This window comes from Lepisosteus platostomus, chromosome 6 (assembly GCF_059453375.1).
Source record: "Lepisosteus platostomus isolate fLepPlt1 chromosome 6, fLepPlt1.hap1, whole genome shotgun sequence".
Lineage (NCBI taxonomy): Eukaryota > Metazoa > Chordata > Actinopteri > Semionotiformes > Lepisosteidae > Lepisosteus > Lepisosteus platostomus.
This window is the reverse complement of record NC_142616.1, coordinates 9,615,044-9,632,694: the sequence shown is the minus strand read 5'-3', so window position 1 is coordinate 9,632,694 and position 17,651 is coordinate 9,615,044. Positions and strand designations below refer to the sequence as shown.

Below are 17,651 nucleotides of genomic sequence, written 5' to 3'. Positions count from 1 at the left end.
ATTATGGAAAAAAATTGGATGGCAATAAAAAACAAGAGAGATCAATAATTCAATCATACAGTAATTCACTTTATCATTACTCAGTAGCGGGCAGCACGGTAGCACAGTGGTGGAAGAGGGATGTGTGAGGCGAAGTCAGCCTCAGAATTAACAGCATAACGCTAGTGGGGGTGCGGGACCCCAGCTTCTTCCAGGAAACAGCTGGATGAGATCCTCCGGTCAGGACAGGAGGCTCTTCTTTACACAGAGGGTGGTGGGGGTGGGGAACAAGCTGCCCAGCCATGTTGGTAAAGCCGATACCCCAGCTTCTCTCCAGACACAGCTGGATGAGATCCTCCGGTCAGGACAGGAGGCTCTTCTTTACACAGAGGGTGGTGGGAGTGTGGAACAAGCAGCCTTTTTTTCAAGAAATAGCCAGGTGAGCGCAGTATATAAAAACAAGAGTTTTGAGTGTGGTGTAAGATGCAAACCAATTAAGTAAAACCCGTTCTCAAGAAGAAGGTTTTGAGCCTGGATTTGAAAGTGCGTAGGGAAGGTGACTCTCTGATATCCTTGGGGATAGAATTTCTTTGGATCTGGGGAACAACAAGAGAATGCCCGCGAACCCAAAGTACGTTTAGACTGCCATTCCAACAGTATTTGAAAAAGCAGTTTTATTGTCTTTAGCATTTGCACTCCTTACCGAACAAGATGGACCACAGCTCTCCTGATCCTTTGTTTACTTTGACTTTTCCTCTTAGCGCTAAACGGAAAAACGCCCGCTTCGGTCTCCCGTACGTCATGGACAAAAGCAGCGAAAAAATGTGTCTGTCTCGGGTCCAACTGAAAGTCTCTGACACAGAGACGACACCACAGGTGCTTCTCTGACTGGGACTCACTGCTGCACTGTGGCGATGGATGAATCCAGTAATATACCAGCACTTGACAAGACGTACAATATTCCTTCACACTTTGGACAGATTCTTTGTTTAGATCCTTCTCACTGCCTCTTCCAGTTCAGGATCGTGGTGGAGCCAGAGCCTGTTTCAGTAACAGCCGCAAGGTAGGGTACATCCTGGACAGGATGCAAGTCCATCACAGGACACACACAGACATACACTCACACCAGGGCCAATTTTCCCAGAAGCCAATTAAACCACAGAAACAGGTGGAGAACATGCAGACTCCACACAGACAGCACCCCGGGTCCGGAATTGAACCCAGGGCCCCAGCGCTGCAAGGCATCATTGCTAACCGTGCCGTCCTTCTTGGGTTGGATCACTAAATAATTTTGTTTTTTTCATTGTAGGACATCAGGGGAAAAAAAACAGGGGCATTAATTGTGATTTTCCAAAAAGAATGAAAACCGTTTCTTATTTTTCCCGCACAGCGCAGCTCCTGATCCTACAGTTTGTTTTGCCTTAGTTTGTTTGCTTTCCATCTTATTATACAGACGTCATAGAGTCAATAAAACAACCTTTGACCGATCTCGGGACAGAGACTAAATTTCCCTACGGTACGATAATGGGCAGTATTTCTCTGCATAAACTCAGAACGTCTCACGTTCAAGATCAGAGTGTTTGTGCCATGTGTCACAAGTACAGCCTTGTTCTCACAGTGTGCAGACAGGTGAAGACCGGTGTATGGATCAATAAACTGTCCAGTATATACCGTAAAAACAAAGTCCAATTTCCAATATACAACAGTAAATGACAGCCTGCTGTTTGCAGTACAAAAACCACAACATTCAGTCATCAGTGGTGATGACGAGTGGTTCATTGGTCAATTTGCATTTGGCTCTTGGTTTTCCATGACACTTATGATAGTTGTGATATCCAATACCTATCATGATAGCTATGGAAATAAAAACTGCTTCTGAACGTTTACTGTTTTCAGGTGTTATGTGCGGGCTGGCTTCATCACATCCCCCACACAGACTGCGCTCTGGAGAGAACTCCCCCACAGGAGAGAAAGTATATATAATGGTAAAGAACATTTTCCATTTGTAGTCAGGGAACAACTAAAGACTTTAAATTGACTGCGTAGGAACATAAACCGGCTATATGCACAAACACATAAAGGTCACATGAGTAAGCCTCAAAATGTATGAGCATCCTGGCTGGAAACCTCCCTCTTTTGTGTCACATGAAACACCTGGTACAAAAAGCCACAGCCTTTTCAGGAACCTGTCATTCTGCATCTGAACGGGAGAGAAGACACTGCGGCTCACTGGAGAGAAGCCCCACAGCTGACCTGCAGGAACAAGGCAAGACTCTGTCCGCTCTCTTGAGCTCGGGCTGACCCTGACTCCTCTTGCTTCTCTACCATCGCCTTCGCTTACAGCTGCGCTTCTGCACACTCAGCTTTTACAGCAGATATGTGCGTTTACTCGTAATCTATCTGACTTTGTATAGTTCAGGTGGGGAGCTGCGTCAGTATGCATAGGGCTGCAAAGGAACAAGTCATGGGTTTATTCCATGCTGAAAAAAAGAAGAAAGAAAACACAACGTTTCGGCTGTGGAGCCTTCTTCTGGTGTGAGGTCACACCTCACACGCTCACTCTTTCTTCTCTTTTCAGCGGGAATTTATATATACATGCAAAATATATATGCAGGTATATATTTACTTGTAAGGTGTATAATGTGTGAATGCTGTGAGAATGCTGACCAAGCTCACAGCCATCATGAACAACGCCTCTCATCCGCTTCATGGGACTGTTACTGGGCAGCGGAGCACTTTTGGCAACAGGCTGCTCCAGCTCCGGTGTTCAAGGGAACGTTTCCGCAGGTCTTTCCTCCCGGCGGCTGTCAGGGTGTATAACGCTGCCCTAGGCTAGGACTGTTAGCCCTTCATCTGCTAGTCTATGGACAGCATGTTTGCTCCATTGTACTTTTTGGACAATCAGTCTGTATAAACCTATGCACATTTTGTACATATTTTATTGTTATTGCACATATTGTGTGTTTTATAACTATTCTGATGTCTGTTTTTGCTTGTCTTGGGCTGGACTGCTGTAACACATCAATTTCCCTACGGGATTAATAACGTCTTATCTATCTATCTAATACATATTTATATGAATAGATTTACACTGTATTATATGTTTGTGGCAGTACAGTGGGATACCTTTAGTTCACAGGGAGGCCTGGTCTTCTAGCCATTTGTAGTCACCCCTCAGAGTTCTTGGGTCTTGGGTTCGATTCCAGTCTAGGGCACCGGTTGTGTGGTGTTTGCATGTTCTGTCCACGGTTGAGTTGGTCTCCTTCGGGTGCGGCTGTTTTCCTCCCACACTCGAACGGTCTCAGTGGATCGCAGCTCTTGATTGTCCCCTGTGGGTGTGGGTGTCCGCGTGTGCGTTTGTCCTGGGTGTGGCCCACCTCCAGCATATTGACTGAAGGTTAGATCGCGGCTCGCCGCCACCCTGTCCAGGGTTAGACGGTTATGTGTCGGAAAATAAACATAATGGATGTGTCGGGCTGTGGTTCTGTAATTGCTGATGTAGACAGAGGTTTTTCAGCATTAGAAGAAAGCTGGAATCTGACACACCTTCCCACCTCAAACAATAGCAAAATGGTAACCTACATAATAATCTTTTTCAACCAAAGGCTTCTACTCTATATTTATTCTGTATACTTATGAAACGTCATGAAACTGAATGAGTTTCCACTTATATTCTATGGGGAAAGCCTTAAAGCTTTCAAAAGCCACTCTGATCCAAAGGATTTTCAATGCCCGCGCCTTACCCTTTGGAGCGGTGTTTTGTAGTGCTGTAATGCTCCAGGCTTTGTGTAATTATACATCACTTCTTTGCAACAGTGCACTATAGGATACCATATGGTCCAGATCTATAGGGTATAACACTGTACTAGGTCCAGGTGGGGCTGCACATTGGTGGTGGAGGGGATCCCCATTACCTGTAAAGCGCTTTGAGTGGAGTGTCCAGAAAAGCGCTATATAAGTGTAAGCAATTATTATGATGATGATTATTATTATTACTATACTATAGGGTTGGGCCCTTTCATTCAGGATTATCCTTTAAATGGCCAGTGGAATTTAGCCAACGAGTCAATCTTGATACGTTCCTGGTGGATTTCTTTGGGATTCTGCTGTAGATGAACTACCGTGACTACGTCTGTGCACGTGGAACAATCCTATCCCTCTCCTCCTCCAGATGGATCAAAGACTCAGCGTTGCCCTCCTGCTCCTGGGCCTGACGGTTCTTGTGGATGGACAGACTGTGGCAGCTCCGTTCACGGTGAGAGGCCTCCACGCGCTTGCTGTCTCGCGGCCGTCGACAGGCAGAGCAGTCGTGAGACACAGTCTATTTCAGCAATAATAATTATAATAATAATTACTATAGCCGGCAGCTCTATCACCCTGCAGTTCACAGCTGGCAGCCCCACTGAAGCTCAGCAGGTGTGAGTCTGGTCAGTACCTGGATAGGAGACTCCTGGGAAAGCTAATGACCCGGTATAGTGGCAGGGCCACTATACAACAGGGGGCGCTGTCTTTCAGATGAGATGTTAAACCAATGTCCTGACTCTCTGTGGTCATTAAAGATCCCCGGGTATTTCTTGAGAAGAGCAGGGAGTTATCCCGGGGTCCGGACCAAATTTCCCTCCTTGGCCTTTACTGCGGCCTCCAGATTGTCCCCATGTATGACTGGCTTGCACTTGCCCTGCGATGGACTGGCACCCGTCCAGGGTGTGTCCTGCCTTGCGCTTGTTGTTGCTTGCTGGGCAGGCTCCGGATTCCTTCAACACCGTATGGTATAAAGCGATTTGGCAGATGACATGACAATCATAAGTATTATTATGCACAAGTACTCTCACCACACACCAGCTCTCAGTGGGAAGGGGAGCAGAGTGATGAAGCCAGTTCAGAGAGGGGGGTTATTAGGAGGCCATGACTGGTAAAGACCAGGGGGAATTTTGGCCAGGACACCAGGGTTACACCCCTACTCTTTTCGAGAGACACCCTGGGATTTTCAATGACCAGGGAGAGTCAGGACAGGGTGAGCGCCCCCTACTGGCCTCACTAACACCTCTTCCAACAGCAACCTTCCCAGAAGTCTCCCATCCAGGTACTGACCAGGCTCACACCTGCTGAGCTTCAGTGGGGCTCCCAGCTGTGAGTTGTGGCCGCTGATATAATTATTCTTTATTCCTGTCTCACTCTCCACAGGGAAACATCACCTGGAATGGCTGTGGAACTACTAAATTCTGCATTGGCGCTCCCACAGGCTGCGACCCGGCCTCCAGTGGAGACTGTCTCTTTGCGTCCACCGCCAGAGACCCAGTGGACAGCAGCGGTGTCTCTTTTGAGCTCCAGGGCACGTCCAGCGGCTACGTCGCCATCATCTTGGCTACAGGAGGTGTGAGCTCGGTACGTGTGTCCAGAGCTGACCCGTCAGCCATCTTGGCCAAGCGAGAGAACGTGGGCCTTTGGCCCTGTGTGGTTTTTGCGATGACACGGCTGTAACGGGGCTCACCAGGATGGTCTTAACGTTGGAGCGAGGACTGAGACGGATTCTTTGCCTCATAAGAACACTTTACCAGCCATATACAATTTCTTGCATTAGGAATTTGTCTTTTCTCAGACCCCAGCTTGCTCTCCATGAGACACACAGACAGGGAGAGAAGCTTAGGGTCAGAGCACAGGGGCAGCCATTTATACAGCACTCCTGGAGCAGCTTGGGGTGAAGCCATCATGGGATTTGAACCAGCAACCTTCTAGTCACAGACACAGCTCCTTAACCACAGAGCCACCACACCAAACCACCCGGGTATGGTCCTATCAAGTGATGATCAGCTCGGAAAAAAAGTCAGCTGTGCCACAGTCACGCTCATTTGCCCAGAACGTCATTCATTCCTATCCCGTCTCTCATCATCGCCCAACCCCAGGGCCCACAGATATTCTCTGTGCATTTCGGGATTTTAACATTACCCACCAATAATTGACTGCTACAAAACAAAGCAGAACTGTAGCATTAATGCATACTTCCTCTCATACTTCCCCACTGAACAATACATTTATTTTACTGGCAACTGAACCTGCCTATACTATCTCCCACGTACAGTAGATTAACATCCCTGTAAAGCAGGTGATCCATGTTTGCTAAGAATCTTCTGACAGCATCTGATAGCATCTGATAGTTACTTGGTCGTACAGTAACTAATAATAATTGCTTACACTTATACAGCACTTTTCTGGACACTCCACTCAAAGTGCTTTCCAGGTAATGGGGAATCCCACTACCACCACCAAATCTGCAGCCCCACTTGGATGATACAACAGCAGCCAAAGTGCGCCAGTCTGCTCACCACACATCAGCTAGCAGTGAGGAGGAGAATGGAGTGATGAAGCCATGCTCATAGATGGGGATTATTAGGAGACGCTAAACACTGTTCCACACCATCTTGAGCAGCTCCACCCTTCTGGATTCTGTGTTTAACGTGTCTGATATATATGTATCATCCCTATTGAGAAACACCAACTAACTGGAACAATGCAAGTTCAATGCAGGACTACCCAGCGTGCAGCCACTCCAATCCACTCTATCACAGAATTTTGCTGTGAGCAGATCCTCCATTATTTAATTAATAATGTAAACAGGATCAATCTTGGAACTTAGGCAATGTGTGTCTCAAAGTACTACAACGAAAAGAGAAGGATCTGGCCTCTTCCAGAACGCATCTAGCATGGAAAGGTACAGTAACATTGAAGATTTTAGTCCGAGATATAGGCTTGCCTGTCAAGATGTCATAAAAACTGGTTAAACACTACCAAAGTCATATTTTTAAGTTATGGTTTAAAATCCACATTTGTTTTACACGTTTAGCTCCTTGATGCGGTCACTGAAACAATCACTGATTGCTTCACTCAGTGACGAAGACGCTCACAATACAGACACTTCATACAAAACGCCCGGTGAGCCCGGGGAATTTATTCTGCAGCTGTCTGAACAGGAGGTCCGGAGAGCTTTCGGAAAGGTGGAGCCACGCAAGGCTGCCGGCCCCAAAGGCATCCCCCCCTGTGTTTAAAATGCACGTGGAGCACAGCTGGCCCCTGTCTTCACTGTAATATCTAACACGTCACTATCCCTGTCTACTGTCCCACTGTGCTTCAAGAGGAGTACTGTCGTGTCCCTGCCTAAAGCAGCCAAGGTGTCATGTCAGAATGCCTACCGCCCGGTGGCACTCACCTCAGTAGTCATGAAGTGCATGGAGAAACTGGTGATGGGACACATCAACAGTATTGTCCCAGACTCCCTGGACCCCCTGCAGTTTGCTTATAGGAATAATAGGTCAGTGGCCGATGCTGTCTCACTGGCCCACAGTCATCAGTCTTATCAGCAATAGTGATGAAACCAGCTACAGGAGTGAGGTACTGTAGCAGAGCCGGTGGAGTGGTGTCACAACAACAACCTCACACTTCACATCGGCAAAAAACAAAAGAGATTATTGTGGACTTCAGGAAGGCATCACAGACCCATCATCATTCACTGGGCTCTAGTCGAAACTGTCAGCACCTTCAGGTTCCTTCGCCTCCAGATCTCTGAGATGCTGAGCTGGCCAGAGAGCACTGCTGCCATCCTCACTAAAGCCCATCAGCGCCTTCACTTCCTGAGACAGTTAAGGAAGTGGGGGATGAGCAAGATAACACTCACCAATCTTTACCATAATCCGATTGAGAGTGTCCTACCCGGCGGTATTACGGTGTGGTATGGTGGAGCCACAGGACAGGACAGAAAAGCCATACAGAGGGTTGTGAGGTCTGCCCAGAAAATCACTGGGACCGAGCTACCCTCCATCGACCAGATAGATCTCAACCACTGTCACAACCAGGCTCGAACTATACTCCGGGACCCAATTCACCCGGGCCATGATCTGTTTTCACCCCTGGGTTCTGGTAGGGGGTATCGTAGTATTAGAACACTGACCAGTAGATTCAGAAACAGTGTCTTCCCCCAAGCAGTCCGCATCTTAAACAGCTCAAATAAGCACCTGCACTTTAAGGTACTGCACTGTCTGCACTATGTCCTGGCTTGGCTGTATTATAACATCTATTGTCTAAATGTATTGTTCATGTCTGTTTGTCATTTGTGCCTATTGTTTTCCCTACTGTAACTGAGTACAGCTGAACGAGTTAGTATTCCAATCCACTTGTTGTAAATGGCAAATCAAAAAATCTTGAACCTTGAATCTTGGAAGACTTAGTTCAGCTGGGCATTGCTGGGTTATCAGGAAGACCGTAGACAGGCTTGCTCAGTCCATCACCCGGAAATTGCCTTGTGTCCACAGGGAGACGCCTTTGAATGCACTCAGGGTGAAAATGGAACAGTTTTGTTCCTTCGTGCATACTACAATGGATCCAGCCTGAATCCAGAAAATGTCAGTGTAAGTATCTTTATCTGGTGGGTCTGTACCCACAAAGTGTTTGCGGTGTTGGGGGTTCAGGGGAGCTGGTTTGCGTCAGGTAGAAATGTTGAGACAGGAGGTTGGACTGGAATTATCAGGGAAGCTGTCTGTTCCACTGTCTTCATTATTTTTCTGTCATTGCGTGTCCCGGAAAATTCTCCTTTCAACAAAAATACACTATAAAAAGACACATTTGAAAGAAACTAAGTGAACTTTTTCATCTTAAGTAATTTTAAAGGCATGTTCATTTAAATGTACAGTCAGGATACCTGCAAAAGCCCTGCATTTTGACAAGCAGGTTAAAGCACTCTGTTAAAACTCCCTCTCATTCCAGAACACTGTTTACAACATCACTGGCTCTGCAAAAGACAACGTCATTAAGTGCACCTTCATTGTGAAAAATCTCACCACAACAAATGGCACAGCTACAATACTCTATAACATCTCTCTGGCTGTTGGGAATGTCACAAATGGTAATGTTTCTGTGATCGTGTGTCCCTCATGTTACGTGCTTGCTCTGTTTGTAAAGAACATCAATTTCAACGAACAGCAGACAACTCAGCCACTAGACATCATGACATGAATATCCAACTTCCGATCATTCCCAGACAGAAACAGTCAGAGAGAAACACCTAGCCTTTCTGTCCAATCCCCAGCATTAATGTGGTTGGGTAAATGAGTTGAGATAGGTTGTTGTTTAGTTGGAGTGAGATGAGTTGAGATAGGTTGAGCTGATATAGTTTGATTTTGGGTGAAGTTTGGATAGATAGGCTAGTGTTGGATCAGGATATGGTGTTGTGTTGGTGTGGTGCTAGCTTGGGTAAGGTTGAGTTTGGGAAGTCTGAGTTGAGTTGAGATAGGCTGGAGGGGTAAGTTGAGTTGGGGTAGGTTGGGTTGAGTTGAGATAGGCTGGAGGGGTAAGTTGAGTTGGGGTAGGTTGGATTGAGTTGAGATAGGCTGGAGGGGTAAGTTGAGTTGGGGTAGGTTGGATTGAGTTGAGATAGGCTGGAGGGGTAAGTTGAGTTGGGGTAGGTTGGGTTGAGTTGAGATAGGCTGGAGGGGTAAGTTGAGTTGGGGTAGGTTGGATTGAGTTGAGATAGGCTGGAGGGGTAAGTTGAGTTGGGGTAGGTTGGGTTGAGTTGAGATAGGCTGGAGGGGTAAGTTGAGTTGGGGTAGGTTGGGTTGAGTTGAGATAGGCTGGAGGGGTAAGTTGAGTTGGGGTAGGTTGGATTGAGTTGAGATAGGCTGGAGGGGTAAGTTGAGTTGGGGTAGGTTGGGTTGAGTTGAGATAGGCTGGTGGGGAGTTGGGGAAAGCTGAGTTGGGGTAGGCTGGGTTGAGCTGAGAAAGGTTGTCGTTGGGTCATGGTGAGCTAGGATGGCTTGCAAAATATATTATTGAGGCCACTGGACATCTGACAAGTCTGCCTTATGAACATTCCCAGACAAGAACAGTCTGTTGTCTCTGTTTGAGCTCTCTTGCCCAAACAGATGAAGAGCACATCCAACAGCATTTCCAAGAACAAATAACAAACGTCTATCCTGAACATGTTACTTGATGAGGCTAAACACTGATATCCTGTTGTAACAATCACTTTAACCATTAGTGTCTTATTAATCACATTCATCTAATGTCTTTGGAATTTCCAAACTGCCATGACAGATGTCTGTATGGCATTGATAAAACATGTAAACCACCATGAAGCAAAGTAACATGTCATATAGTTACTTAATGACCACAAAATGCGCGTAAAATCTTGCTTTGTGTCACCTCAATGTGTACAATGCTTGGTAGCAACAGTTAATAAAGACAAACTCATGCGTGTTTTGAAAAATTTCAGGACCATCTGTTAAATTCCAAAGCAGCAGTGCAGTGAATCTACTGTCAGTCACACCAAATGGTAAGAAACCACTTTGCACATCATCCCAGCTTTTAGGGGAAAAATAATGGCCCCTATTCCATAGCAGTTTAAGCCATTTCAGGTCTTGCTCATCATCAGCAGCAATGGAAAGAAGGAATAGAAAACAGACAGTCAATGGTACACATTCGTCTACAAAGATAAATTATTCAAAAGTTTCCTAAATGGCCATACAACATTACCAGTTAATACATTATCTATAATAGGACTTGGAAGGTGCACATGAAAGTCTCATCTCTTCAACTATAGAGAGCTTTAAATAAATCATACAAGCCTGCCACACCTTCTCAAAAAAAACTTGACTTTATTGCGAGTGAGTAACTCCAGTGCCAGGAGTTTCAGGATTATGGGGAGCTTTTAGAACATTTCAGGTTTAGCATTATGGAGAAGTCCAAATGTAGGCCCTAGATAGAGTACATCTAGCTCATTCCTTTATTTTGTATTTATTATTTGTACTTGGACAACAACACGCTAACAAACCAACAATTCTCTAGCTTCGACTCCAGCTTCGCCCACCTCTACAACGTCATCGAGCACAAGATCATCTTCCAACTCTACAATGTCATTTAGCACAACATCAACCAACTCTACAACACCATTGAACCCAACAGTGTCATCCAGCTCTAATTCAGCGGTTCCTTCTGCTACGATTGGAGCTCTCACAGTGAGTAAACTGTGATGCTATTTGCAGTAATTAAATCCATGCATTTTGTTACTCCAAACACACAGATAATTTACTAGTCAGATGAATTCAGTAAAGCACTCAGCTATCTAAATGAATACACAAACAGACTGCACTGATATTTTGGCACTGTCCCTCTCTAAAATACTGATAGAAAATGATAGTAAAAGACTCCATTTGGAATTGACTCAAACTGTGCACCATATATGAAGCACATGGTTACTCTTTATCATGTAGCACACATGTTGACACCTTAGAATAATGTAGAGAGCTCTTCAGCTCTAATTTAGATGGTTTAGAGTTGGCACACATAATGTGAAGATGTTCTATATATGTTCAAGGTCCAAGATTCATTTGCAATTTGATAAATCATTGTCTCTGGCCTCTTTCTTTCTTTACGTTATGGAATCTTTATTCACATCTGAACTATGACCTTTCTGACACGCTCAGACGGTGAGAAGGCTGTGGCAATCTGAATCACGAATCTGTTGGCTGCCTTTCAAATGAGGGATGTTATTAGAAATACCTGGGTGTGATTTAATACTTCAGGCATGTCTGTATGAAATGAGTCAAACCAAAGGAAAACAGAGAACATTCCGATAAAACAATGTCTGCTTTTGTCATCTGCAGGGATCTATCACCAGCGATCAGTGCGGAAAGACTAAAATCTGCAAGGCGGTTCCTAAAAACTGTAACCCGGCTGACACTGGAGACTGTCTTTTCATGTCTGGCAAGAGCACACTAGGCGGGGTCTTTCTTGAGCTCAGTGGACTCTCCAGCGGCTACATTGCTACCATTTTGTCCTCCGACAACATAACGGTGAGAGATCCGTGTGTCGTCAAGTGCCTTCTTCTGCCCTGCTTTAAATTGCCAGCTCCTTCCTTGCAATTCAAGTTAAATCCCATAATGCATTTTCAAAACCGCTCTGGGGCGCAGAATCGCTCGAGGCTTAAATCTGGAGCAGTCAATAGCAACACGTCATTCTGTCCACTAATCCACAAGCAACTTCCGTATCTCCCATCCATTGACCCACCCATCCATTTTCTACTCCGCTTTATCCAGTACAGTGTCACGGGGAGCCGGAGCCTATCCCAGCAAGCAACGGGCGCAAGTTGGGGTACACCCTGGACGGGATGCCAGTCCCTCATAGGGGAGACACAGGCAGAAACACAGACACGCACACACACTCCCACCAGGTCCAATTTCCCCAGAAGCCCATTAACCCACCAGCCTGTCTTTGGACTGTGGGAGGAACCCGGAGCACCCGGGGGAAACCCACACAAACACGGGGAGCATATACAACCTCCACACTGATAGGGCCGCAGGAATTGAGCCCAGGGCCCCAGCACTGCGAAGCAGCAATGCCACCCACTGTGTCTCCGTGCCTGTACCGGTGTGCCTTGCTCAGCGTCCGCCTTCTCTCCGCAGGGAGACGCCTACGTGTGCGCTCAGGCCCAGAACAAGACCTTGAGGTTCCTCCGCGCAGACTACAACAGATCCGCGCTGGTGGAAAAGAGCGCGGTAACTGTCTCCGTAGCAACACTGGGATGTTGTGAAAGGGCTCTGACCTCGGGCTGGAGTACTGGGGCGGAGGGGGACCCCAGCTCCTTGTGATTATCCAGCCGGACCCCTGGACTGGCCAGTGCCCCTGTAGGAGCAGGAACTCTGTCCTCAACCCTCTCTGGATGCAGCCGGCTCAGTATGAGACAGCAGCACTCGCCATGTTCAGTGAGGGGTTGAATTGAAAGAATAAATCTTAGTGACTAAATGGATCAATTTGCATAGTCTTGGTGCTAAAATCCATAGTGTCGGATAGTGACTCTTTATTCAGGTATGTTCTCCGTGTGTCATCTTACCTGATCTTCCTTATTCCAGAACGACATTGACACCATTAAAGGCTCTTTGAACGGCAGCATCCTCCAGTGCTCCTTCACTGCAAAAAACATCCTTAACAGCAGGAGCAAGGCGGCAGCGACACCATACTATGTTATCCTGGCTGTTGGGAATTTTACGAATGGTGAGTTATCAAACCGGTGGGAGGAAATTCAGTCTCGTTGTTATCAGGTCCAGGCAGATGAAAATCCAGCTTCAACCCAGCTCAGACCACTAAAGCGCGACTCTATCGTTTCTCCCAACAAACTCACAGATGAAAACGATGGGGTCGGACGTTTGAGCATTCTCATTTTTTGTTTCATTTTCCTTTCTCATGTCATCTTGAAAAGACTGCTCGCAGCCGAAATGGCAGGTCCTACAGTTATGGTCCAGTAGAGACCAGTAAAAACTTAACTGGGGGCATTGCGTTTCACAAACGGTTATGGGAATGTGGAACAAGCTACCTAGTTATGTTCGTGAAACTCTGGCTTCTTTTAAGAAATGGTTGAATGAGATTCTCCAGTCAGGAAAGAGTCTTTATACTGGTCTTTATGGTGGGGATGTGGAACACGTTACTCAATCATGATCCCATCAGGATGATATTCTCTGATCAGTCAGCTGATCATCGTCAAACCGATTAGATGGGCCAAATGCTCATTCTTAGCAGTGATATTTACTATATCAAGTGGTATTTACTGATCGTACAATTCACAGACACGCTGAGCGCGCCTGATGTCCGGCTCCGAACCGATAGCAAAGTGGACTTGGGGCTGTCCAGTGCCAGCGCTCCTGCCCTCACCGCAGTGAACGGTAAGACATCTCCCTGCTTTGTCAGGCTCATCAGGAGTCAATTTCTGGAATTCCATTCCCAGAAACCCGTTTCTGAGCGGCATGAGCCCCTTCAAAGGCTGTGATGCCCAGGACCATCAATTATCCAGTTCAGCATCACAGGGGTGCCAAAGCATGGCCCATCAAACAACGGGAGAAGGGCAGGGTACACCCTGGATGGGACACCAGTCCATCACAGGCAGACAGACACAAACAAAGGCACGCACACACTCACACCAGGGTCATTTTTCACAGCAGACAACAAACTTACCAGTATATCTTTTGTGAGATTGTGGGAGGAAACTGGAGCACCCAAAGGAAACCCGTGCAAACACGCAGAGCACCCCAAGAATTGAACCCAGGACCCCAGCACTATGAGGCAGCAATGCTACCCTCTGAGCCAACATGCTATCCTGCAAAGGACCAAGCACTATTAAAAAGCGTGAGCAGGGAGCTCCACCAGTGAGCGTTGGCTGCAAGAGAACAGGCAGTGGTTACTTCCCCACTGAACAACAGAAAGAGGAAACACACTGTTCCAGCTACTGAGGCTTCTTCAGGCTAGAAGGGGAGAGAAGGGTGAGAAAAGGGCACACAGGTGATAGAGAGTGCCCACAGGAATGGGCACACAGGTGAGAGAGAGAGTGCCCACAGTAAGAGGCAGGGAGTGAGAGAGAGTGTTCACGGGAATGGGCACACAGGTGTGAGAGAGTGTCTACAGGAATGGGTACACAGGTGTGAGAGAGAGTCCAAGGTAAGAGGCAGGGAGTGAGAGAGAGTGTCCACAGGCAGGGAGTGAGAGAGAGTGTCCAGAGGAAGGGAGTGAGAGGATCAGAAGGAGATGCAGCGAAAGCCAAAACAACCCTTAGAAAGTGTTGGGCTCACTTGAAACCTTGCTGGACCCTGAAGGAGATTGTCTGGCTGAGCACAGCTCACTGTTGGTGCTGTGTGAAGTTCGGGAGTGGAACAATGTTAAAGCTTAATGATTCGCCAAAAACGAATATCGCACCCTCATACCGTATGGTATGTCTTGCTCACGAACCTGGCACACAAACGTCCTTGACATGGATGTCGGAAGGGACGAACCGTGGAATGGCAGGAGAGTGAAAAGACCCTATGCGTAGCGACGAGACGGGGGTTAGCCCGGGCTCAGCTGTTCAGGAATGCCGTATAGAAACCTATGCCCCCAGGTGGCGGACGTGGGACAACCTAGTGCTAGGCGGGTTTCAGAACATCCGAACATCAATGTTGAGCGTGGGCAAATGAAAGACCCAGAAATATATAGCCCCAGAGAGAGAGAAACACCGGAAGGACAGCAAAGCACAGGAAACTAGGGACAGGACAGAGAAGGAGCGCCCTCTGCAGCCAGAGGGTATGACAGTCCTCTTCAGGTGTCAGTCTTCTGTGGAAACTGTGTTTCCAAAGACATTGAATTCAAAGCAGATGAGTTTTTTTTGGGATGATCGAAGGATCTTAATTTCTGGCACAACATTGACCTCCATGTTGCACCGTATAGGGCTGAGGGACAAGTTTCTTCGCACTGCATATTGTGGACTCACATCTGTTCTAAAATTAAACACTTTGAATTTCAAGTGTATTCCCCCACTGTAGGTAACATTTATCATCCAGAATGTGGGCTTCTGATATAACACAAGATATTCAAATGATCTGCAGCTGGTATAAGCTGCAAATCAGCTGATTGCAACCATGTGAGCTCGAGGAGCTGAAAGACAATGATTTTATTATCTTATACCTGAGTTTCTGAGTGCTTTGGGTTTCACTTGCAAATGAGCTTGAAAGTGAAAATGTTCTCGTCACTGAATAAAAATGCACAATATTCGTTCCTGATACCTTTCTTGGCATCTTTACAGTTTGTAGTTTCTGTTTACCTCTGGGTTTTTTTTAGTTTTGATACCTGTTTTGTGTTTTAATGGCTTATTTATTGTAGAAATATTGTTCCAGAGTTCTAACAGGACGCCCCTGGACACGAGATGATGCATATGGAGGGGTTTTTATCCCGTCAAGGAACATAATATTGAGCCAAGTGTCACGCCCTCTGCGGCCAGAGGGCGCTCCTTCTCTGTCCTGTCTCTTGTTTCTGGTGCTTTGCTGTCCTTCCAGTGTTTCTCTCTCTCTGGGGCTATATATTTCTGGATTGCATTTGCCTTCACTCAGCATTGACTTCTGGATATCCTGAGACCCGCCTAGCACCAGGTCGCCCCACATCCACTACCCGAGGACATAGGTCTCTTTATGGCATTTCCTGAACAGCTGAACGGCTAACTCCCCTCTCGCCGCTACGCATAGGGTCTTTTACGCTCTCCTGCCATTCCACGGTTCGTCCTTTCCGACATCCGTGACACCAAAATGGGCTGGAGTTGAACATTTTAACTGTACAGTGAATCCACCCCATGTGTTGCTGTGTATTAACACCCAGAATATGAGCTTTAGGCCAACACGGGTCTGTACAGACAAGATCAAATGCAGGTGAACTCACATGTTTATTCACCTGTAGATTGTGTTTTTTTTTGCTGGAACTGGTTAGTCTTGTCCTGAAATAACTACAGCTGCTCTCACACTCAGAAGGTAACGTCTCTCTGTTGCTTCTGCTCTCTGCAGGGATGCTGATCCTGGTGTCTGGGCTGATCTTTGGGATGTACTAGCGAGGACCAGATCAGACCTTCGAGCCTGGAATCTGGGAGTCTCTGGAGAGCCTGCCTAACAATTCGTGTTGAAAAGAATCTGCTTTAATGGGTGTTTTCTGCAATTCTGGTCGGCGTTCAAGATTTGCTGGGACCACCTTTGCAAACAATAAAGCTAAAATGACTGGTTTCACTACTGCATTAATAAATAGAATCTCTGTGGGGAGAAAAACAAAGAGGAGGATGAAGGAGCAAAGGAATTGAAATTCTGTCACTTTAAACGTAGTGCCTTTGCTACAGACTCCACTCTCCACAGACAATCCTTCCCTTCACTCCTGCCTGACTATCAGGCGTGACGCTCGCTCCTGAGACAGTCGTGACCCAGCGAGCTGTGAGCCCCTGATGCCGGAATTTGTGGCCGAACACATTTCTGCCGCTATGAAATGAGGTCTTGATGAATGTGGTCTGACCTAGCTTTCTTCCCTCGAACCCGGGACCTTTAGGCCGGATCTACCGCGGTCGTGGCTCTGGGGCTCTGGGGCTCGTACAAGTGCACAAGCGTACACGGTTCGAGACCTGATGAAGCCTCTTCACTCCAACTGGTGCTGTAGAATCCATAGTGAGAGGGGCTCTGGTTTAAGAAAGGTGGCCTGACGAATGATCTTGATCCCTGAAATGACCCCAAGCCATGACAAAACTTCAGATGTTTGTGTGGAGTGTGGGAAACAGATGAATTTCTATTTCCTGTAAATTGTAACTGTTGTAATATATGTATGTCCTTTTTTTAAAAAGGAAATACACCTAGGCCCAATGTGCGGTTCTGTTCTGTTCCTTTTATCAGCCAACCCACTTTAACGTCTTGCCAACACCTGCCCATCCTCAATAATCAGCTGTAAAAATGAACAATTAAAAAACATTTAATGGTAAAAATGGTCTTGTGCGTTCTGTGTTACCGTGGTATTGAATTCTGCTAGAAGAAAACACTTGATTTTATGTGCTTCTCAAAAAGGGACCTGTCATTGTGTCTGTTACTTCGTCACACATCCGATCTAACGTGTGGGTTTTAGCACCACTGGAACACAGCAGACACCCAACCATGACTGTGAAGACACTGGGCTTTCATTGATTGATTGATTGATTGATTGTTGGTTGGTTGGTTGAGTGAGGAAGTGACAGGCACTGGGCTTTGATTGATTGATTGACTGATTGATCGATCAATCGTTGGTTGGTTGGTTGAGTGAGGTAGTGACAGTGAAACGTGTACTGGCACTGGGCTTTGATTGATTGATTGATTGATTGATCGATCAATCGTTGG

The 17,651-nt window shown here is 46.5% G+C and overlaps 1 protein-coding gene across 1 annotated transcript; it reads left to right on the top strand.

The window, feature by feature from the left end:
• The first annotated feature begins 2,081 nt into the window (after positions 1-2,081).
• On the top strand, positions 2,082-17,266 carry LOC148660086 (uncharacterized). Its single transcript, XM_088634106.1, has 12 exons — positions 2,082-2,245; positions 4,151-4,234; positions 5,164-5,364; positions 8,283-8,378; positions 8,734-8,872; positions 10,238-10,297; positions 10,810-10,979; positions 11,628-11,816; positions 12,426-12,518; positions 12,873-13,014; positions 13,584-13,679; positions 16,314-17,266. Exons 2-12 carry the CDS (start codon positions 4,151-4,153, stop codon positions 16,355-16,357), a joined length of 1,314 nt encoding a protein of 437 aa, XP_088490232.1. The 5' UTR covers positions 2,082-2,245; the 3' UTR covers positions 16,358-17,266.
• Positions 17,267-17,651: the final 385 nt, after the last annotated feature.

Excerpts from the sequence above, each read along its gene's own strand:
- LOC148660086 (XM_088634106.1), top strand. The coding sequence starts at position 4,151 with ATGGATCAAAGACTCAGCGTTGCCCTCCTGCTCCTGGGCCTGACGGTT. Across the intron at positions 4,235-5,163 it reads CTGTGGCAGCTCCGTTCACG|GGAAACATCACCTGGAATGG; the intron begins GTGAGAGGCCTC and ends CACTCTCCACAG. Across the intron at positions 5,365-8,282 it reads CTACAGGAGGTGTGAGCTCG|GGAGACGCCTTTGAATGCAC; the intron begins GTACGTGTGTCC and ends TTGTGTCCACAG.